This window comes from Trachymyrmex cornetzi, unplaced genomic scaffold (assembly GCF_001594075.2).
Source record: "Trachymyrmex cornetzi isolate Tcor2-1 unplaced genomic scaffold, Tcor1.1 scaffold748, whole genome shotgun sequence".
Taxonomy (NCBI): Eukaryota; Metazoa; Arthropoda; class Insecta; order Hymenoptera; family Formicidae; genus Trachymyrmex; species Trachymyrmex cornetzi.
In genome coordinates, this window is record NW_017300079.1 from 225,133 (window position 1) to 249,516 (window position 24,384).

Here is a 24,384-nt window from a genome sequence, read left to right on the forward strand (position 1 = left end):
GGAAGTCCACTTGTCTTGCTGCTCCCAGATATCAATCTGGGGATTTAGACCCAAAAGATCGCGACACGCGACTCTCTTTTACAGAACGTGCAGATTCTCACAACTCTTTGACTTGCTGTCACGCGCCCAGACCTTGTCAAGCAAATTGCGCACCTTCAGGCTGGTGCTGGTCCGACTGCCACGATATTTCTTAGGCGAGTTGTTCTCCGAGCACGAACCTAACGGCGACTTGCTGCGGTTCTTCCGCGATCTTTTACGGAACATCTCTCTAGTCCTCTCGGGGTTCTCCAGCTTCAGGCGAATTTGCGTTAGCAGGCCGACCAGTAACTCATCGACGTTGTGATTAATTCCGACGGATGTTTCGATGAATTTACAATCGTAAGACGTTGCCATGGATTTGCCCTCTATAACGATAAAATCGATTAAATTCGAAATGGTATAGGTATAGGTACTGCTTTTCGCGCTCGAAAAATCTTTCGCGAGTGAGAAAAATTAAGAATTTATAAACTTTTATAAACTCTTAATAACGTTTTTTATTGCTTTTTTTTTATTTGCCTCAGATTCCTCTACACTGAAAAAAAAGATTGGTTGCTGCACAAAATATATGGCATATAGCATCTTTATATGGTTGCAGCGATCGGTTTTTGGTTGTATAGGCTAACGCAACTAAAAATTTGCCGCTACAACCAAAAACTGGTTGTTGCAGCCATATAAAAATGCTATGCCATATATATTTTACTATTTAAATTGTTGCAGCAACCAATCTTTTCTTTCAGTCGTATCAATAAATAAATTCATTGCAATTCCGATACTATATACGTATATTGTTCAATTCTAATTAGAAAATATATCATTAAAGTACGATATGTTGTGGACAGATGCAGTATTACAGAAATTATAGATGCATAATCGCGAAAAAGATGGCATTAATCTAGTCACGTTTAATAATACAGAGAAAGCGTGTTCTGTGCATCAACGCGTATTCTATGCATACGCCGCGCCGCGCCGGGGTGGAGGGGGTTAAATGGCTTTTCCCCGCTCTACTACCCTCGGAGAATTTGCATCGGAGCAAACCGAGGTGCTGCGTCAGTACATTTACGTACGATGCGTTATCTACGATCGCCCTACATCAGCATTTCAACTGCCACCCAAATGATAGATAGACACCTCGTTCCTATAATCGCGCAGCGATTTCCATTTTTCTACTATTCGATTTGGGATAAAAATAAAAATGTTCCTTTGGAGAAAGAAAAGGGAAATATATGTATAGGTACACGATTATTTGGGCCTGAAAAAATTACCTTCGGTCGATACCAGTCGACTGCGAACGAGATCGACCTTGTTCCCCACGAGGATAACCGCTCTCGCGGATACGTGATCGCTCCGCCATAAGGATTGGAGAACCTCCTCGGCGACGCGCACCGACGCCCGATCGGTCGTAGAATAAACGACACAGTATGCGTGAGGCTCGTACGTCGAGATGCAATTTTCTGGCTGTAAACATTAATCATAACGGAGATAGATTAACACTGATGACTATACGATCGAGTTTATTTGTCATCATTTCCAATTTATGAAACATGATCGTATTTGCGCTCGACACGTATGTGAAACAGCAGTTTCGCATCGGTATTTTTTTGAATAATGTGCCGACAAATTAATTACACACGTATAATTAAAATCACATTTTAATTGCATTATATTCTCATAGCAAAAAGTCAATTTAACGATTCTAACTTTTATACGAAAAAAGTTTCTTTCATTGTTGCGTTAATCTTAAAATATGTAAAAACCTTATACGGATGTCATGTAGAACAATTTATTTTTTCAAAAATTCAAACACGCGATACAATTTTCCGGATGTACATAAATATTATTATTATTCATGACGAATATATTAACGTTAATAATGAGGCCTGGCAGTCTTTATTTTCAATTTATGATATCTATTTTTAACAGTTTCATGTTAACAAAATTCACGTAATATTTTCAGAGAAATTAATTATCTCATTTTAGTTACATTAACTTTAATATTACAAATAAAAAGTCTTTCTTTTGCATTTTAAACATATCCTATCAATCTAATTCATCCAATGAATCAAATACGTATAAAAGCACCTATCATAGTTCACATCAAATTTTCCCATCCTACAAATAGTGAAATAAACATTTTTTATTTCCTTTCAACAAAGTTAAGATTTTCCTTCGATTAAATGTATTATAAATAAGAACGCGTCTTTCGTATGATAAAAGAATTTGTATCATAAAAGAAAACTTTTGTAAAACAAGGCATTATGAATTTCAGAAGTTTGCTATTACACTTTAGGCATATGTATACATATAATGGAATATTATATATCTATAGATTCCTTGTAGCGTATATACACATAATCATGGTGATGGCAAAGAATAAAAGAGTTGAAATGAAATATATATATATATATATGTATATCACGGGAAAAGTGGTCTATGCATGATTGTACACATGGGCATATAAAATCATGCATTAAATAATGTATAATTTTGAATGCTTTATTTAATAAAAATTGAAACTTGAGCGAAAACAAGGAAAAAATGGAAATCTGTTAAAAATGTATAATTTAGCAATAAGGATTCCGGATTCTTCGGTTCGGAGAAAGTTGAAATTAAAATTTTATTTATGCCAAAAAGATCCAGATTGCAGACGGAGGATTAAAAAGATCTATCTTTCAGTTTATTTAAGGCACAATCAAATTTCGCTGGTTATTATTATCGAGTTAGAGCAAAAAGTGGAAAGAGTTCCTGGAACGTATAATTGCAATCGCAGCGTTATTGCGACACCCACCGAGTACTAGGCAATAAATATCTCCGGGCGATCTTTTTCACCATATTCCATAATTGGTGCCCGTAACGAAATTCCTAGTTTAGAAACGAAAGGGAGATGAGCTGAAATCATTATAAGGACCTAAATTGTATTTCGGTGGAGCTTTGGAAAAGACCGAGTATAATATTGAAAGTAAGTTGAAGCGATAATCCCGCGCGGCTATATCTAAATCTTAGTGATTTGCCGTAATCTTTTTGACCCAAATGTCTGTTTAGTGTAAACGGAGACACACAAAATTGATTTATTCAGAAAAGCTCTTATCATAAAAGCACGCGCAATATCTGCTGGAACAATTTATTTATATTTGTAACTTTTTTATAAGTATTTTCAGATAATTTGTAATATGATCTCACAAAATACACAGAAAGCGATAAAATATTTCAAACGCATTGAATGTGAGCATTGAACGGCGAGATTGTTGGTTTTTTACTGACAAAAGTAAAAGTTCAGTTTGTCCGAGAGAGCAAGGGGTGGGAGAGGGAGGGAGGTAGCGTTAAATCACGTTAGCGCAGCCAATCGTTAAAGGTTAAGATCGCAACGAGAAGAACCCCTGTTCTGTGATTTTGCGAACAATTATACGAAAGAATTAGCTCGAACCGTATCAAAGGCACGCTGCGCCTCTCTCGTGAGGTATCGAATATATATCTAGGGATCGACCGCTTAACGGTCAAACGAGCGCGGCATGGCTCGATGCTCGTCAATGACTCGCGGCACGCCTGGTTGAACGGAGGCAGGAGAGAACGACGAACGCTTCGTTACTCCCTCAGGTGTTACTCCCTTTTTCTTATATCCCTCTAAGCAGTCTAAGCTCTAAGCGAGCTTATGGTTAACTCGTCTCTCATTCGGTAACTTTTACTTTATCTCTTGCACAAAAACCGCAAATCCGACTATCGCGCTGCGAATGCTGCGATTTCGATAATTTGGATTTGGAGACCCAAACGAGCCACAGGTCTGAATAACATTGCTTCAAATGACCATTTTCTCTGTTCCAAATAAGAACAATCTTTTTACAACGTGTATCCGAGCCGCTACGAAAAGTAATGTTACTTATACGATATAATATATAATCGTGATATTTTAGATTAAAAAGAATATTTCGAGATTTCTTAACCGAATATTCATTTGCTATGTATATACATAAATTTCAATATCTTAATATTCCTATATATTTTATTATTATTATTATTAAAATAATACATTTAACGATATGATTATTGAAAGACTGTTAAGATTTTTCATATTTTTCAGAGGATATAGATTTACTAAAAGTAATCCAGAATTTATTTTAATCTTATCTCATAGATGCTTCTTTCTCAAAATAAAACGATTTAATCTGCTGACATTTTCTTAAATGTAATGCTATAAAAGAAGAGAATTGTATTAAAAATAGCATACGAAAAATCAATAATTGCGTGTTCATCTCGTTCCTTTCGTAGGTTCCTACGCATGCGATGAAAAGTACAATTACATAATAATTTGAGAAATTTAATTATTCTGCGAAAATTATTACACTCCAAAGGCAACATTGCTTTCGCATTGCGCATATATATATATAATATATAATTTACGTGGATATTTACATTGATTAAATAAAACATGTGGCAGCGTTCGACTTTAAAACCACAACGTAGAGTCAACCGTTGCCCCATTTGCACTTAACTTTATTGGTAAACTTTGTTAATGAATTCGCGTAAACGTAAAATAAATACGAGACTTTCTCTTCTCTCTTTCTCTCTCGCTCTTTTAAATTTATAGAGAATGTTTCCTTAGATGAAATTTGATATTGCCAGAGATGCTTTCGTAATTTTTTAATTTTTTTCCCGTTTCTAAATTTGAAACATTAATTTGTGAGTGCGCTGCGAAATGAAAAATAAATTGTATCTTTAAAGACTATTATTTTTATTTCAGACACCAAATTCTCACCATTTACTTACGTATTATTTAATCATTCTTCTTTAATAAGAATTCCATTAGATGCTATCATTCTTGTGACTCCATTAATCACTTTGACAACTAAATTGCGAGTTGAAACGTCGTTAAGATAAAATTCAGTTAAAATTAGTCGAACAACTCAATTAAAAAAAATTTTAGCTAGCTCAGTAATAACTATGACGTATTGCACACAATGTAATATTGCTTCAAGGCACTATATAACGAAGTAACTAACTATATACATTTAACAGCAGTTATATAGGTTAATAGTTGATGTATGTTTAATATTATGAATAATGGATGTATATTATAACCGCAAACCGCTGATAGATTACAATGTTTATGCACAATGTGTTATTTCATCAATATATTCATTTTTCAATAATCTATCTTCATCAATATATTAGTGTAACTTTATTTACGTGACGTATCTAATGAAGTAACAACGGTGAAGTTTTTAAATTAAATTTTTAATAAAAATAAAGTTACAGCTGCTTTTTAAAACGCGCATTACTTTGTTCGCTTTACAAATCTTTAATCAGCATAAAGTTAAATTTTAATCCTTAAGAAAAATTTTAAGAAAAATTTTAACGTCGTTTCTTTTCACAATTTTTTAATTAGTCCATCATAAATAATTATGTTTTATGAATTAAGAATGTATTAAAGTTGCAAAACTAGTTTCACTTTTGATTACTTCATGGCTTGAATATTCAAAATCGCTCCATTTCTAATTGCCTTCCTTACAAAGAACTATGATCGATTTCTCGAGACATTTTTGTCAAGTTATATCTCGAATTGATTGAAGGATGAAAATTGATTCTCTAGATCTAGGACACGTCACAACAACCTTACACCGTAACAACCTGAGCTCGAAAGATTGTATCGCTTTCTTTTGTACAACAATCCCCTTGCTTCAGACTTTCAAACGTATTTTTCAGAAATCAAAGAATGAAAAACAAGATAAATGGAACACAATACTCGCTTTTTATTCAAGGAGAAATTTTTCTCCATATTAATGACAATTTAGTTTCCTATTAGTAAATTTTTTATCTTATCTGTGTTAACGATTGCCGTTACAACAACGGAAATCAGGAGTCGCGGCCTCACTACACGGCCTAACGTGCGATTAAAGATCAACCTTGACTCTCGGTCATCAAGAATAATCGTTCCGGGTACGGCCTTCGCGCTTCGGAATTCCGTAGAATGTAGCAAGTTCGGAACTCGAGAGTTGGACCGCGATTAGCGCAATGCAATCGTACAGGCGACGCGAGCGCCTCGCGCGCGATGTATACAATACAGCGTTGTATGGCTGCGAACGTACGTTTTAATTAAAGGGTAAATTCGATTGAAATTGTCTGGCGAAGCGTGGCAGCGGCAGCCCTCTCTCCTCTCTGTTTCCTCTTCTTCCCCCGCAGTCGACCAACCCCCTTCCGACGCAGTAGTTGTGTATGTGGCACACGGCGGAGTTCTGCACATTTACATCGTATACGCGCGCGCGCCAACGCGTCAGTTCGCTCACCGTGGAAAATGGATTTTAATTTAATTCCCGCGATACAAAAGCACACACCGCGTGTGCCCTCTCCTGGACCCGCTCCTTTCAACCTACTCCCCTCCCTCCCCCGTGTTAACTCGATTACGTCGTCTCCGTCGTCGTGAGAGCACTTCGCCGGAGGTTCAAGCCCCGCGGTCTACGTCCGTTACTCGACGTTCAACGAAAACGAGAGAAGACTGCGGCCGCGACTGGGGGCGATTGAGCTTGCGGCAAAAATAATTAGTTCAGGGACACGGAAAATTAGCGACGTTACGTCGTGCGCATCGGTGATGAATTGAAAACTGTCTGAAACCTGTTGTGAACTTATCGTCAGTGTCATATCGACTGACATAATGACATCGTTTCACCTTTCTGTTCTCCTCTCGGCTGCGGCATCCACTTTGCGCTTCAAACGCTACAGAGCATTCGTATAGCACTGGCATGACTACTGGTCCATTTGATGCTTCGGAACGCTCCCAGCAACTCTGATTACGTCATCAATACGTCATCGTTTTTGCTCCCACTTCGCTCCAGCTGCCTCACCTCGAGAGGTGGGTTCACGTAGCAATTGCGTAGTATTCGATACGCGGTAATGGTCAACCAATCGGAGCGTAGCATTTAGAGCGTAAGGGCATTTGGAAGAAGCAAGTGGACTGTAGCCCTTGATGAAAATATGAGTGTCCGAACACCTCAATTATATATACGGTGGAACACTTTGGCTCGCTCTGTGATAACCGAACATAGATTGCGGTATAACTATGATTTCAATTGGGATAACATTAGAATGGTGAGAAATGAAGAGCCTTGTGTTAAACTTTGCAGTACCATACGTTCTATCACTTACATTATTTTTTTAACACCATCTGTGATTTTACTTGTGACGCAATAATTTTTATACAGACTTTACTCTGCTATTTATGTATTTTTATACATTGACGTACATCACATTTATACACTCTCTATAAAGCTTATATTTTTTGTTCACGCGACTATGTTAGGTTCACGAAGTAAGTTTTTTCCAGAGTAAGAAATGTTTCTGCCATCGTTATAGTAATTTGTTTTTTAATTATTAAGTGTCTCATGGTTTTAATCACTAGCATACCCAAATTTCTTGCGGATGTATGAGCCGCTATTAGACTTACCGTCATTTCGGCACAAGAGTGATCGATGAAAGTCAATTCCGACTCCTCACCAGCCAAGAGTACGCTGACCGTCTTTTCGCCGGACTCGTCATCTGTAACATGAATGAAAATATAACTTGGCTTTCTAGTACGTAGTTAATCTTTGAGCCATAAAAAGAACGATCGAACTAATTTTGGATGGAAAGACGAACACCTGAAATGAAGGCCGAATCACATTTTTTTCATAAATTCCACTTTAATATCACAGATTTGTCCGTAAGGGGGTCGTATGCCGTAAGTTATTGATTGTGATCGATAACTCACCGATCGAAGTGTCGTAGGCGTGCAGGTATTCCGAAGTCATAAATTGAGACACCAAGGAGCTCTTGCCAACGGCGGGGGCGCCCAGCATAAGGACGCGGTACGGCGCCGGGCCTTGAGACGCGCTGCTCTCCCTCGAACTCGCCAACGAGCCCGCCGCCGAATTCCGCGCCGATCCCGGGTACGAGGCAGTCAGGTGTTCCGTGCTGCGTCGAATAGAAGAAAGGCTAGGCGCGTATTGAGATTAGCACAGAATTAAGTTACATCCTCGATTCATATCAATACTCATTTCATAAAGACCTAAAGGAGTTTGAGTATTCGAGAAAACAGGGAAAGAAACTTTACGCCACGAGTTTCATTCTTTCCACCATTTCGGAGGGGGCTTGCGCTATTGGATGAATGTCGCGCGGACATGAATGTCTATTGAAACGTTGTAATTTTTTAGATTTCTAATAATACTACAATTGCGGATGAAAAAGATATGCCTCATTGGAAAATTGAAAATGTGTGAAAATCTGCATGCACCTTTATTTTTCTATAATTATATATTATTATGTAAATATTGTATATATACTTATTTTACACATTTTTTAGTTGTGTACCAGAATTTATAATAAAAGTATAAATCATAATAATTTTAATTAGATAATATAGTAATTTTTCATTCGCTGTAGTATTTCAGGCGCATGGAGAAAACGATTATTAGAAATATTATTTTTAAATGAATCTGGAGACTCAGGTAGATTATTTGACTTGTTGTGTATGAAAAAATTGAATTACATTATAATCTCTTCAAAAGAAACTGTTACAATTTATATATGATGAGAAATCATAATTGTTTGTGGAAGCTATTTAGTTTTACATGACATAAATAATCCGGATCAGATAAAAAGTAAAATTGCTTTTTTAAAGCGAATGCATTTCATTCTTATATTTCATACATTTATTTCTCTATTCGATGAAAATATTTGTTTAAACTATAAAATATGTTTTTAAGAAGATAAAATTTTTTTATCAAGAAGATACTTGTATAAGAATGAAATTATAATAATTCTAGATTTCCTAAAATCTATCTCAGTTTCCAAATTTATTTGTTTTAGCATTATTACTCGCGTTAACTGTAAATAATAAAATACAATCATGTCTTATATGTATACGTATGTATATTGCACTATGTACTACGACCTACGTAATGTAATATAACACAAATAATACCAAACATTTTTTGGTAGTATTCCACTAAATAAGTAATAAATTCAAATGTCACGTATAGCTACAAAAAGCGTCGTGAGATGTTTGAGATTCACAGCTATACTCGTATAAAGCCTCGTGAGGTGTTTGAGATTCATATCCTAAGAACATGTTTTACGAAAATACAAACTGATTTTATCTCAGCTGAAATTTCATTGCTTGAGTACTTCGTATAGCAACTTTTGGATTTTCAACGTCAAATATTTTGTTGAGCAAGTAAACTTTAAATTAGAATCCCGTTAAATTCTTTTTGAAATTAACTCACAAGTATAGAACTCTGTAGGTTAAGTGCTTAAGTTTTATTTTCTAAAGTCTCTCTCTATTAAACGCCCTCGAAATTATGTCTCTCTTTAAGTAAATTTTCATAGAGGTAGAGGAAGGTCGATTTTGTTGCAGAGCACGCTCTTACAATTCGATAGAAAATATTCTGCGTATTGGAAATGTATTCCATGCGATATTCACTCCTCCTTTTACATGTATATCGATATGAAACTTGGCAGTATCTAGAAAGGGGAAAGTGTATCTTAACAGATTTATTCAATCGCGTGAATATTCAACGTTCCATACTTCGGTTGATTGAATATGATTGCGAGTAATAAGATCAGCGCTTATAATGACACGTCTAGTTACCTGAGTCATTGATACTCTGTGTTTTATTCATTCTCTGTGTTTGATTCGATAAATGAAGCGCTGTTACATACAAATATTTTACAATACGTTATATATTATATGGAAATATTCTTTTAAAAGAAATTAAGATTCTTTTGTACAGTCCGTGCATGTCAAAAGTTTACATAAATTTAATACGTAACATATTTATGGTTAGACCATAAAATTATTTTGATCCTCTGTCACAGTTTAGATGAAGCTATCTTTTTATACTGTGTATGAGCTCGGATATCTCTTCATCTTTTCTGCATAATGTAAATTTCTCGAGTGACATTTGGATTCCATTTGTCCTACATTTTTTTCGTAAAAGATATTTTTAAGCTTCTAAAAAATAAAAATATACGACTGTCTCATAGACAAACCTAATATGCCATGTATAAACAAAGTGTCATAAGACACTTTAAGTGAATATACCAATTGTAACAAAAGTCTATGCGGTATAAGTTGGACCTTGGTCTTATAGGCTTGAATACTTCGATATGAATTTATATGCACAAATGTGTATAAATAAATTTAAATATATACAAACGGAATATAAATAAATTTTAGAAAAAATATTACAATCGTGTTAGTTATATCTCGTATCATATTTAGTCATATTAGAGAGGAGTTGGAGTTAACTAAAGGTGAATTCGCATTGACTCTGCTCTGACATAGCACTGAAGTGTAAAACCACTTTAGTGCTATACCAAACTGCACACTGTCAGTGCAACATTTCTTCAACTCGTTCAGTTCATTCGTTTGATCTGAATATAAATTCAGCACTACTGGGTTAGTTTTCGTTTACCCCGAATATGACAATCTGAACGCATTGATATCAGTGCGCACAAGCCATACTCGTATGTGTGGCATTGAAAAAGTTCGCACTCGGTGTGCACTAGTGCCGAATTCGTTATAAATACCGAGGGTTAAATTGTACATTGTATTTTCTAAATGAAAGAGTTTTTCTTAAAGATGACGACACAAATGTGACGCTAATAATATGGCATTTTTGTTTTGTCTTCGACGTTACGGGTGACATTTAAAATTGATTTTGTTTGGTGTTTGATCTGAGTTTCGTACAATTTACCTAAGATGTTATCAGTACAAGATGAGTAATTGAATTATAGTCTACTACAAGAGCATCAAATTAACAAAATATTTGTACCTAAGTTATGTTGTTGTTAACAAATTTGTAAAAATACAGAAAGCTGGTCTTTATATTGTACCTACATTTAAGATAAAACATATATTTAAGATAACATACGATAATTGAATAATATACTTTTATAATTACTATATTTTGATATTTGTATAAGAAAAAGTATGTTTGTATTGAGTCTTTTTAAGATGACTTACTAAAAATTATTCATAGATATTATTTGTTGCATTTTTAGAAATTTTAGATTTTTCTTTGTAAAAACTAATGATTGTTTATTGGTCTATGTTTAGAAGCACGGTTTAGGAACCCAATGGTACAATTTAACAACTCAGTTTCCGAAGCTACTTTTAAAAAAATTTCATTTTAAACAATACTTCAATGTCTATTTCCGTAAAAATATTGCTTTTTTTTTATTGCCAATGAATCAAAGTACAGAAATATTCTGATTTCTTCAGTACTTTTGTTACAATTTTGTTTAAACGTTAAGGGATACGATATAGGTGACTTCCCTTTATAAAGAGACGCTTATAAAATGACGTCTCGCGCCAAGAGAGTCATATAGAAATACATCCTCGCAAAAGAGACATTATAACGTCTCTCTTTATATTCTTTATTAAATGTGCGCTGCTTTCATACTGTGAAATACTAGCGTTATACACAAAAATTAAATATGATATCGGATAATATATTTTTTATTATAGCAAAAGAGTGTACAAAAATGTAATTCGTAACTGTAAGAAAAAATGAATTTATAAATTTTTACTTATAATGGTATTTTTCAATTTATCGACTAATAAAATAAACGACTCGTTTGTTACAATAAGCAGGTATAACAGATTTCTGAAGGTGTAGATTTATGTGAAATTAAATTATTTCAATGGATACTGATTTCATTGAACACATTACACGAGATTATATAGAAAATTAGAAAAAATACAAATGAGAGCATACTCTGCGAAGAATATTTCATGCAGAAAGTGCAATATTATTTCGAAATGCAAAACAGGAATTTTCCGAAGAGCAAGTACGAAATATAATATTTTATATCTCTACATGCTTTTTTATGCCAACTGCGCTTGGGACTGCCCTGTCCAGCTCCAGTATATTTGCACGATGTCTGAAGACCACGCTCTAAGGTCCAACGCGCGTGTCTACGTAACTTCAACGCCACACGTAAACTCACGCGTTCGATCTAGAGCGACAGTCTAACTCGCTGCTGGCTGCTGGCAGCTGGCTGCGACGAGAAGACGAACCGGAGATAGAGGTCGGAAATATTCTACGGTATGCTCCTTCCAGAGCAGTGAGCAGATGAAGTTACAATCGCAAATATCACCGTTCGATCGTACAGTAGGTAATAACTGAATATATCGATCGTCTCTCGATGTCGTCTCTATTGTTATCGTCACCGGTATAATACATTCTTGTCAACATACAATTTTGAAGCTAAATTCTTATACATTGCGAGAATATATTACAGAGAATATATTGCGAAAATATTCATTAGAGATCATTGTTTGTCGACGGTAATGATAAAAGACTCAGAAATGTACAACTATAAATCTATGTTATTAATAGTTAATCTATATAATGTACAACGTGATTGATTTTAGAAAAAGTATCACGATTTTTTTATATTTTATTTAAATACAAAGGTTATAAGATCTGACAACTATAATTGTCTGCGTAATTGTTCGCGCGCGTGAGTGTTTGAAATTAACATTCAAACGTCTTAGATTGGAACATACATACATTACTTTATACCAGCTCATATATATATCACAAAAATATATGTGAAATTGTATCGCTTGACCTTCTTAACTATGCTCGAACTCACCTAGAGTTGCTGGACGCCATGCTGTTGTTAGAGCGTGATCTGCGGCTCTTTAGGGAATCGCCCCGGTTTACCACCCCTTTGCCCGTGATGCTGAAATGCCGTAGTCTGTAGTATTCCTCCTCGACTCCGGTGTTAGGCATACTCGCTACTCGCGATCTTTGTTGCGGAAGACACAGATAATTCGGTCGACCGGAAGAACGACTCCCGGGAGCCTTTACCGACTGTGATCGGCTATGATGGGGGCTTCCGTATCTGCGGGTTATCCGATCGTCACTATTTGACTATATAGGACGTCCAGAAGGAAAAATTCATATTTCAAGAAATAAAATCACTGAAAAATTCTTTAAGATTCAAACAAATTTCATAAAGACATAGACTACGTTTACACGGCTCGATTTTACACGCCGAAGTTATAACTTGTCGATGTTATGAAACTGGCCAATCATAACTACTCCTCTGAAGAATGGAATGACTGATTGGCCAGTTTCATAATATCGATGTTACAACTTTGGCGTAAATCGAGCTGTGTAAACGTAGTCGTATCTGTTTAACGTAGTATATTTCTAAATAATTTTTAAACATTTTCGAAACATGATTTTTTAAAAATAATATTAAATATTAAATCTCATAGGACCGTACATGTGAGAACACAATCAATAGGAAATAAATGCCTTTAACGGTGTTGTAGCTTAAGTGCTCTCTTATATAATTCTTTGTGAATTTATATATAATATACGTAAGTAGTTCTTTAAACTGCGCGCCAAAATGGTTTTTCGGACTTGAAATGTCCACAAATTCTATTAAATTACCGCATTAATATCAGTTGATTAGCAATTTAACAATTCGATGCTCTTACGCTTCTTACAACAATCTTAATAATGCTGAATGCCATTAAAATTTGTAAATAATTCTTATTACGAAAAATATTATCTCGGCTAAGAGTCGAACCCGGATCTTTAGCATTCCGTGCGAGCGTCTTAAACCTTTAAATCACCGAGACAGGGTGGACCATCGAAACAACGAGGTTTAAAGGACTATATACGTAATATATAAATTCACACAGAATTATACAAGAGCACTTAGGATCTAGTTAGTCTGTTAAAAGAGTTTATTTCTATTGATGATTTTTTAAATTAATGATTTATTTGTGAATCACTATAATAATTACAAGTAGAAATTAGCTTAAATGAATATAACACTTCCTTGCTTTAAAAATGACACAATTAAAAAAAATTAAGTTTTTCAGAAAAGAAGAACAATTATTTTTCAACTTGACAGAAAAGATTGGTTCATCAAATAGTCTCGATAAAAAAAATATAGTCTTAATATAATCAAATAACATTTTCGCAACCCTTAAAAAAGCCTCTCTATTTTTCAGTTGTGATGATTTCTTTTTTAAACCATCCCTTTTGAGTTGTAACATTTTTTTATCAAGTTAAGTTAATTCACTCTTAATGATTGATAGAGTAATGTTTATTTAACTCTCATTCATAGTAATAATTCGAAAATCTGTTTCTTTGATCGAGTTGTTCCACTTTTAAAGTAAAGAAACTAAATATTATAAGAATAACGTGTATACAATATATTTATTAAAGATAGTTTTTATGACAACTCGAAATGTTTAAGAAATGTATTATTATTATTATTATTAAACGTGTTGAAATCTTAAAAATAATAATTCTTTTATTCATATTAATAAAATATGTATCGTTTATGAAGTATTAAGTTCACGGACACTTAAAAAGAAAGTAAAAACGCATATTCTTGTATAATTTTGACGACATAACTACAATTATTTGATTTTTTTTTTACTATAACATAACAAACATATCTGTCACGGACTTGAAAAACTTTTCGAATTTTTTTTGTTAAAAAATTCCTCCTTTGCTTTTCTTTCTCTTCAGAGACATTTTGAAGGTACTCTCAAAGTTGTTGTACGGAAGAGTTGGACTCACTTTTCTTATGAAAAGGATATGATTCAGGAAGATTTTTTGATGAAAAAATTGCAAGTTTTCCAGACAACACATATCAAACCGTGACACATATCTTTGTCATTTTATATAATTAAAAAAGATCAAATATGTTAGCAAAATAAAAAATTTACGCAAGCATATATGTATATTTTATTTTTAAGAATGTCCGAGAGCTTATAAACGATAACGTATCTTTTTTAAATTCTCACACAAATCAATATATAGTTCTGGAACATATTTAGAATGAGACACGTGTCTATAAATTTTGCCATCTACAGTGCTCGATGTTCTTTCGAAGTATGGATTTTTCCTTCTGAGATATTCTCTATATATAATAAATTCGTAAATATTGAATATCCCTTGGCTAAAACTTCTGACAAAATTTTTGGGCAAATTTTCTTTTATTACGATCAAGAGAGAACACTGCTTACTTGAAAGCAGTGAGAGAAAAATGTTTATCGAGTTCACTGCGTTGAGCGTGTGCACTTGATTATTATTTAAAATAACTTAATATTTTGCTGATCGCATTATCAATTAGATGTAATTAAAAATACTGTTGGGTAGTAAAATATTAAAAATGAGTAAGATATTGATAATGACATTGGTTCGTCTCTGATCAGAAAACTGTTATCTCTTTTTACAAAAATTGTCTATGAGAGAGAGAGAGAGAGATTTGAAACACTTTACTAAATATTATCCATTAATTACGTCTCGCAAAATCTTTCTAAAGCTCTTGATGCCGAGATCTTGATGCCGAGATGTGGTGATACCGCAAGAACTGCAGCAGTGATCGATATCTACTTACCTCATCTCAAAGTCGTGTATCTCCTGCAGGGTGAGGGTGTTGGCAACATCTAGCAGCTGCCGCATGTTCTCCTCGCGTCGCCTGGCGTCGGCGTCTGGGTGCAGCAGAATCGTCGCCGCGGGCGCGTCCAACGACAAAGACGGCTGTTGTACCACGATCGTCGCCTGGGTCGATCGCTTGCTGCCGCCACTTCCGCCTTTCGGATATGAAAAATTTACTATCCGTTATCCTGTTTTCTCGGGCTCGTTGATCTTGCGGGGTCACGAATCGGCGGAAGAGAGAAGAACCGTCTCTCATCCCCGCGTCCTCGTTAAATCCCGTGTCTCCTCTCATTCCGCTCTCGCAGAATGTATCTCTGGAGTCTTATTTAAGCCACTCTTCTTCGTTTTGCCTCCTCGGCGAAATTGCCGAGAAGATACTCTTACGCGAGATGCGTGTCCGCCGTCACCCGTCACCCGTAAATCGTTTTGATGATGATACCGCGCAACAATCTTTTCGATACGAGGATAGAATCTTGATAATATGCTGACATCGATTATGGAAAAAGTTTGAGTGTATTTACCCGTCGAGTGTACAGACTGGGTTAAGAGTCTACCTTGAAAAATTTTCCACGGTTTCAGCTCGCAGTGATCAAGAGCGCAAGGGGATAACGTAACTTTAATAGAACGAAGAAATTACACGTCTTTCACATTGGTCATTTATCTTCTTATCTTTATTTTAAGCTCATTCTATAATTCACAATAAAATTCGAAACAGAATTTAATTTATAATTTTATATATCAAATTATTAATACAATTATATAGATGAGAAAAATTTCTTCTATTGCAAGAAATACTATATGTCGAATATGTAGGTTAAATTATAATTTATGTCATTTATATTATATGTGAATAAGGTTTGTTTGTCTATTCGATTGGACACGACTACTTCACTTTACTCTTTCTGTCAAGGAATGCTAAGTAGACTGTGCACCCAACGTGGTGCATCCTGGATAGTACCAAAGTATTTAGTCCGCGATCTTTATATGAAGAATGTATACTTATGTCATTTTTGCTATATTTGAGTAATTTTAGCAATGTTTCCACCACAAACGATTGTTATCTCCTATTCTCTAAAGAGAAACTCAAACAATGACTACATTTACACGACTTGATTTACGCCGAAGTTATAACGTCGATGTTAGGAAACTGGCCAATCGGAGTCGTTTCGTTCTTCAGAAGAATAGTTATGATTGGCCAGTTTCATAATATCGATGTTATAACTTCGATTAAAATTATGATCTCACATTTTAAAATGCTCGACTACAATGTGATTGACCGATTTGCTTGCAGTCTTAAGATTATACGACTAAAATGTTTTACGTGTGATGGCCTTAATAGTATCTAATTTTTGTTGGGAAACCTTGCCTTCGGAATCGATTGTACAGCTCTCAAAATAAAAATTTCCATATATAATGTAGCAGTTATTTTTTTTAGATAATACGCAGGCATTAATTGTTAGCATTTCAAAAATGAATAAAAGAAATTCATTGGTAATCATCACGATTGGCTTATAAATCTATAGATAAAATTTTGTCATTCCTTTTCGAGACAAATAGCATTTGAAATCAACGCTAACAATGATGATCGTATATCAACAATTCTTTTACGTAGGCGGTATAGCTGTTATTCTCTCGTCAACTTTTCTCATCCGAGCTTCTCCTCGGCGTTCAGTAATTTCTAGCCCAGCCTGTGCGAAAGTCGACGGGTATCTTTAAGACACGGAAACCCCTCGTTTAAACAAAAGTTCCGCAATCTGCGATCTCTCGAGTCTCGCGCAATTGCAATTACCGAGATTCCATCCGGCACTGTCGACGTGACGAACGGAATAATAATAACAGGGATTGTGGATAGCGAGGACGGCGATCCCGCAGACGCGATGTGTACTAGTGAATATAAACAAACAGGTATATATATAACGACAAAGCGTGATTCGATAGCAAGAGTCTCAAGCGGCATTCCCATGTTTTCTTCTTCGAGTTGCTAAACGGCGCGACGTATAGCCGAAGCAAACAATCGCGTTGCTGAAATCGACGCTGATATCACGCGTGAATTAAAATTGCAGGCCTATTCTGTAACTCTTGACTTAAATTTCGTTATCTTTTACTATGGTAAAAAGCTGCGCAGCCGCGTTATAATAATAACAAAACTTGTGTTCAGAATTACGGAATAAGCTTGCTGTGATATAATTTCGACGAGTTTTTCAGATTTCGATGCTACAACTATGCAAAAATAAATCTAATTGTATTCGTGAGTGATCTTGCGTGTTCACACAATCCTTGACCGAGATAAAATTTAATTTAATTTTCTTGACTTTTTACTCCCTTTCGAACACATGTTTGCATTCGTATAAATATTTTTTAAGATGAAAATTAATTAAAATTTGAAAAGAGAGACAGAGAGAGAGAGAGAGAGAGAGAGAGAAATTATCATTAAATATGTAATTTCGTCATAATGAAAAATGACTTAAATATAATATAAACTGTACTCTCTACCTTTTAATACAACTACATATAAAATGCTAAATGATAGTTTTTGCACATATACGAAATACATTTTTAATTAAACTCGTACTCGTGAAAACTAATCTTCATTATATTTAATGCGACAAAAATTGTTGCGAGTCGAAAATACTATATACTTATATAATAAGATACATTTTTATCTGCAGCATTCAAAATATTCAGCTCTCGACGAAATTATATAATTTTAATTCTCAATATCGTGGTATCGTCGATGAATCTATGCCTAGCAATCCATCTATAACGACAAAATTCACATTTTGTAATACATACAGTACGAGAGAAAACAGAAATGTGGAGAAGAGGTAGAAATTTTTAATAATAAGATGTACCTACAGTTTTTCTTAAAAAGTATACAAATTTTTTTTTATTAAACTATAATAAACAGTATGATATAATTTCAATTTGTATCTCATGAGATGCAAACTTCAACGTATGAACATAACAAGTAGAGAATTTATTTAAAAAATATATGTTTAATTTTACAGATTGATAATATAATGAATAAGAGAGAGAGAGAGAGAGAGAGAGAGAAAAACTGATAATGTAATCCCATGTTCCTACCTCTTCCTTCATGAATCGTTCCCATAAGCATCGAATAAAGTTAGTGGAGATTTAATTGACTCTCAGTCATTTTTCTAGATTTATTTTTTTTTAAGATGTTTTTTTAATCCTTCGTGAATTTTAAGTAGTGTTTATGCGAACGGTTTAGCTTACGACGGCGACAGAAATCACACTAAGCCGATCAGTGTATTTTGCACACGCAACGGATTTTCAATCAACAATCAAGACACTGACGACGATATTTCCCTCGGCTACGACACTGATTACCATCACAGACTTCGCGAGACAACGAGCTACGACGATATTAGGATGGACGATACGGCATCGAAATATCTTTAGCGATATTTTTCCACCATTTTTTTCAGATTACTGATTAGTTTCGGATGCGATCCACTAAAGAGCTACGAATGCTTCGAAGCGTATGATTGACCAATTAGAAGAAAGACTTTTACTGACTGGCTGATCTAAAAGAATACATCGATATAGCAACGAGCGCTCAGGGATCCGTCCCACAACAGTTGAGTTTGCTGAAGCCAATATGCTGTGTTTGATTGTGCCGTCGTTTAATATCATTTCACGAATACCAAATTTTTATGCTTTATTACCATTGATTTTTCTAGGAAATGATACACCGATAACAGGTTTTAAAAGCATCACATTCGAATATAGTCAGATATAAAACTGTTTCCATTATTTTACTCTGGCGGTGAAATAAAAAAGATAAGTAACGTTACAGTTACAAGTCGACACTATAATATAGCTATTACAAATAAGTTTTCATAATTATTTTTTTATTTTTTTATTTTATTCCGTTTTTAATTCTGCAATATATTTTTATAGCTTTATTAAAAGATTTTTATTTTTTTTTTTATCGTTATTGCCTATATCGATATTTTTGTGTTGATATTTAGACGGATCAGCGCTGCAACTGGTAATGCATTGATATAAGTATCGATGCTGCAATGCTATATCGTCCATCCCTTGTCGACATCCCAAAAGGATAATCTCGCTAGAACTAGCTATGACTTTAGTCAAATCAAAAAAGTAACATCTATTCTCGCGCGTGCTGTTTTTTTTACTCTTACCACAAGATCGATGAATGTTATCATCGTCGTCCTCGCAACTCGTTGCCATTGCTGAGATTCACGCGACAGAGGCGCAAGCAGTTGATTGACAACGCAAAGAGAGAGGGAGAGAGAGAGAGAGAGAGACGCAGTGAAAACAAGAGATGGAGAACAAAAGAAAACAAGCCCAAGCGCATTCGCATAGTCACATTTGTGTTACTGTGTTGTATCCATGTATCATTAAAAAGGGCGGCCGCCGAATTGTGGGAAGCTTTATCTCAGATCATATTTCATTGTTCTCACTCATTCACACAGTTGTCGTTTACGTCGCCGTCGTTTACGTCTACGTCGTCGTTTACGTCTACGCGTCGCATAAGTTTCATGCGCTTTCAACGGTCGCCCTGGTATGGATACGATGCCTACATGATCTATTCGCCGGACTATGTAATACCTATTGCGCAAAACGGGAAAAAGAGCCTGACCCATGAATGAATGGCTGAAACGAGTGGATGAGATTCTGAAAAAAAAGAACATCAATTGATTTCCTTACAGACACCGTCCATTTTTCTCACTTCTTTTCTTTTCCTCTGTTTCACACACGTGTTAGGGACTGCGCACAATGAAAGAAATAGGGAACAGAGAATAAAAATGTCAACCTATCAGAAACTGTGCGTATTCCACAATACATGATCTCCGATAGATTGAAATTCTTATTCTCTATTCCCTGTTCTCTGTTCCTTTGATTGTGCCGCAGCCCCTTACATACGCGATATACGCGCACACATATATTATATTAAAAACGCATGGAATCGATCCCCACGTCGATATCAATTAGCGCTAACTAACTCTGATTAGATGTATTTTATTCTTTATGCATTTGTGCGAATATCGTTAAAATTGATACGCGGGATTACTTTCGATGAAAATATTTCGTGTTTGACTTTTCCACGGTCTCTCTGTGCTGTAATCAAGATTGTAAAAGTCGTAGAGTGTATAGATGTCACACAATCTGGAGACAGTGAGTCCCTAAGTGGAATTACTTAAACATCTCGACTGTAGAAGGATCGATAGTCTTGGTTAACTGGTTAGAGCGATTCGATCGACAGCCCCGGTTTCTGTCTCTTAATTTGTAATTTGTGACAACCGCGATCGAACGAGTGATCGATCAGTAGGGTCTAAGCTCATCAAATAACTGATATGAATATGAATTTGGCAACGAGATTAATATGAGAGAGGGGGAAGGGAGGAGGTAGACTGAGAGAAGGGGAGAAATATATATTCGCGCCTAGAAATTCGTGAGAGCGAAGTCGGTGGGGCCAATAGAACATATGTAACAGAAATTCTTTTTTCCTTCTTTTATCGCCGATAAGGATTGCGATGTGGTCTGTCCGAGTCTGTCGTCCCCGTTGTAATTTCAGTGAGTCCTGATGTCGCCTTTAAGGGCGACTAAACTACTTGAGAATGTAGTACTCTATACTGGGAGATTTCTACGTATATTTCGCAAAAAAACAAGAAAAAACTCTCACGAGACTCACCAGCTGATCGTCCTCGCGATTTCGTACTCGCATTATTTTGAACATTACAGCCCTGGGTATTGCATGGCTGGGCTGCACTTATAAGCGATATATCGAGCGGATTGGTCGTCACATTGATATTGGGCCTCTTCTGGCTGCGCTTGTGCTCGATCGTGCCCTTTTCCGCTGCATTCACCTGAATCGAGTTGACTTTTCCACCACCGGCCGCATAATCGATTTGATATCCCACTCTGGCGTTGTGTTTCTCCTGGGCAGCCACCAGATTTCGAATCGAAGACCGCGTGTCGACCGAATCGGGCTGGCCCGCGTCCACCGAGCCCCTCACGGGGGTGCTGGATGCAAACACGATTATAGAATATGGAATCCGTTGAGATTACGTAGGTGGCAGCGATTGATGAATTTATCGAATCGAACGTGTCCCCTGACTCTTATCCATACTTGGAATAAGAGAGGGGAAGAGAGAGAGTAGAGAGAGAGAGAAGTAATAAAACGGTTACATTAATTCCCTTGAAAAATCTCAATCTTTACTCAAAGCAGAGGTGGAGATCTTTAATCTGCAAATAATCGAAAGAAGGGAAATATAACTGACAGACTATAGATATAGTTCTGTAGTACCTACTAATATACTTTTCGTCCTCTTTCCTAAATCTTTCGAAAATGTCTATCTTTAGAAAGGTTAAGACAGGGGAGCCGAACATTTCGTACAGTACCCTTTAGACATCTCAATACTCTTGATTTTACTTTCTAAATTTCAAGTAAATTTTATTACACCGTAACATCGCTATCGACAATTTTGTTATTCAAATCGGCTATGAAATGAAAATTTTAAAATAAAATCTATCATAGTATAAAATTTATTCTCTATAGTACTGTTATTTGCTCTTTCTCATCTAATCGCGTTTTACCGGGATCTTTATTCTCACCGAAAAGTCAGTTAAATTTACCTAAAGAAATCCGCGGCTCTGAGATCTGGAAGAGGCGGGGTTCTGCCACTGCCGCCGAAGGTAAATCTGGTGGTTTCGTGGTGCGTGGTAACTATCGACGTGAGTGGTGGAAGAGTCGCCGTACCCTCGCTGTGACCCTGATTGATAGAGGTACCGGTGGAGGTCGTCTTATTGTTACCATCCTGTTGACCCGAATCGAGTTTCATGCGCATGCAACGATTCGAGGGCCCGGCGGCGATCTCGGTCCCATCGAAGGCGCAAAGCGGGCTCATGGGCGACGACGGAAGCGGCGGTAACGGCGGTGTGGTTTGATTCGCCGCGATCGGCGCCGCGACAGAGATCGGTGACGTGGGCGACGTCGGCGACGAATTATGGTTGCCCCCGAGCGTATCGTCGGAATGTCGCCGATGGCCAACAGGAGGGATGGATGATTGCGACGGAGCGGTAGTGGGAGGCGACATTTCACCCGGCACGTCGATCAGATCGAAGCTGTCGTCCGGCTGCTCCCCGTCTGTCGTCGTTACCTGCAGAGAATCGAAAGAAATCGTCCAGCCGACGAATGCCGAATTATTTCTCTCTTCATATACTCGTATTTTATCATCGAGATGAGAATTATTTCGGGTGTACCGAATTATATTTTTTTTTTAAATGGCACACAATATCGCTCAGTCAATCGCGAGCATTTTATTCGTGTATTTATTATATTTCACCGTGTGCTTATATACAGGGTATAATTTTTAACAAAGCGCTCTTGTGTAGAATCATAAAACAACTTTAAGATATCTTTAAGAGTTTTTTAAGAAATATCTTTGAGATATTTCATAAAGAACTCGAAAAGATATCTTAATGTTGTAAGATACATTGATTTTTGACAATTTTTAGAAATTAATATTTCGTCAACTGTTGCGACCATCATAAAACGATAGAGGACGTTTTGATTCATTTTTTCATAAACGGTTCGGCTGATCTGGATTACCATACATCGATTATTTTTCTAAGGAACCGTTAAAAATATCATCAATTATACCACCTCGCGTGCAACATTTAAGATTTTTTCGCGTGTGTGAAACCAGATTTTTTCTTATTTATTAAGCATCTATCATTTCAGAAATTGATTGATGTGTCCGAGTTTGCATAAAGTAATGAATGAATAGCTTCAAAGTGATTGGTAATCTAAAAGGATGATATCTCAAATTTCCTCGGAGATATTTGCTCATTACTTCACGAATCCAAACGCATTAATCACTTCTTTCGATTGCGCACCTTACAAGGAAAAACGTCGGATTTTCATAATAATGTTCATTTAATTCGGGCGTGTTTATTAATTCATTTAGAATTAATTTTAAACACCATGCCCTCGAGCGAACAAATATAACGGGGCTCGCACGTTGGTTTCCGTGCTTAACTATGGTCTGAAATAATACCTATGAATACTAAACACGCAAAGGTGTCTATTTAATTCCCAACGCAATGCAAAGAATACATGTACTTTTTTCAATGCGGATTCATTAAACAGCAAATATGGAAACATTTGGTCGATCGGCGCATAATTTACTAACTTTCTTCGACTGGTTGCTACGATGCAACATCACAGGGCACGTGCGCGCTTCATCAATTAACATACTCAATTACCATTTAATATCGCGTAATAATATTTAATGCTTACGAGACTCATAACTGAAGCTTGTGTTTGACTTTACATTGCTTTGTAAAAGTATAATATACATACGATGTAGTTTACTGTTAATGGTAATATTAATAATATAATGATTAACATCGCTTTATACATCAGGTATGTTCAAGTATTATGAAGTTGCATAATAACAATATAATACATATTTCGCGTGAATATATAAATAGGCGAGCTTAATTCAAATCTCGATTTTGCGGTGAGATAGACAGAAATTTAACTTTAATCTCGATTTTAATTTTGGTTCGAATTTCAATTTTAATTTTAATTTTTAATTAGCTAAATAATAACGTATATTGGGATATAATATCAGCAATATGCTCTTGTATACAAATCATGAGCATTCTGCAGTACCTATTTATGTTGATATTATATGTACTCGTATAATAGCCAATACGTCCGGTGAAATTTGCATCGCGTCACGTGCCGCCAACGCTGTTTGATAAAAGGCGTTTACCGTTAGTCCTATACCTACCATGGTGAGCATAGTGTTGGCGCTGTCCGTGCTCGTGTTGATCGTGGTCTCAGACGCCGTGCTGGAGCCCATGACCACGACTTTGGGCACTGTGCGACAGCTACGGCTGG

General features: G+C 35.8%; 1 protein-coding gene across 1 annotated transcript; it reads right to left on the reverse strand.

Moving 5' to 3' along the window:
- Positions 1–78: 78 nt before the first annotated feature.
- Positions 79–24,346, reverse strand: LOC108768054 (uncharacterized). Its single transcript, XM_018518278.1, has 9 exons — positions 24,275–24,346; positions 22,110–22,633; positions 21,166–21,497; positions 15,442–15,637; positions 12,664–12,915; positions 7,772–7,974; positions 7,469–7,560; positions 1,302–1,494; positions 79–404 (listed from the first exon to the last, which is right to left on the reverse strand). Exons 1-9 carry the CDS (start codon positions 24,344–24,346, stop codon positions 79–81), a joined length of 2,190 nt encoding a protein of 729 aa, XP_018373780.1.
- Between the last annotated feature and the right edge of the window lie 38 nt (positions 24,347–24,384).

Coding starts and splice junctions, on each gene's coding strand:
- LOC108768054 (XM_018518278.1), bottom strand. CDS start 24,346: ATGGGCTCCAGCACGGCGTCTGAGACCACGATCAACACGAGCACGGAC. Junction 22,634..24,274: donor CCAACACTATGCTCACCATG/GTAGGTATAGGA, acceptor GATTCTCTGCAG/GTAACGACGACAGACGGGGA. Junction 1,495..7,468: donor ACTCTTGTGCCGAAATGACG/GTAAGTCTAATA, acceptor TAATGTTTACAG/CCAGAAAATTGCATCTCGAC.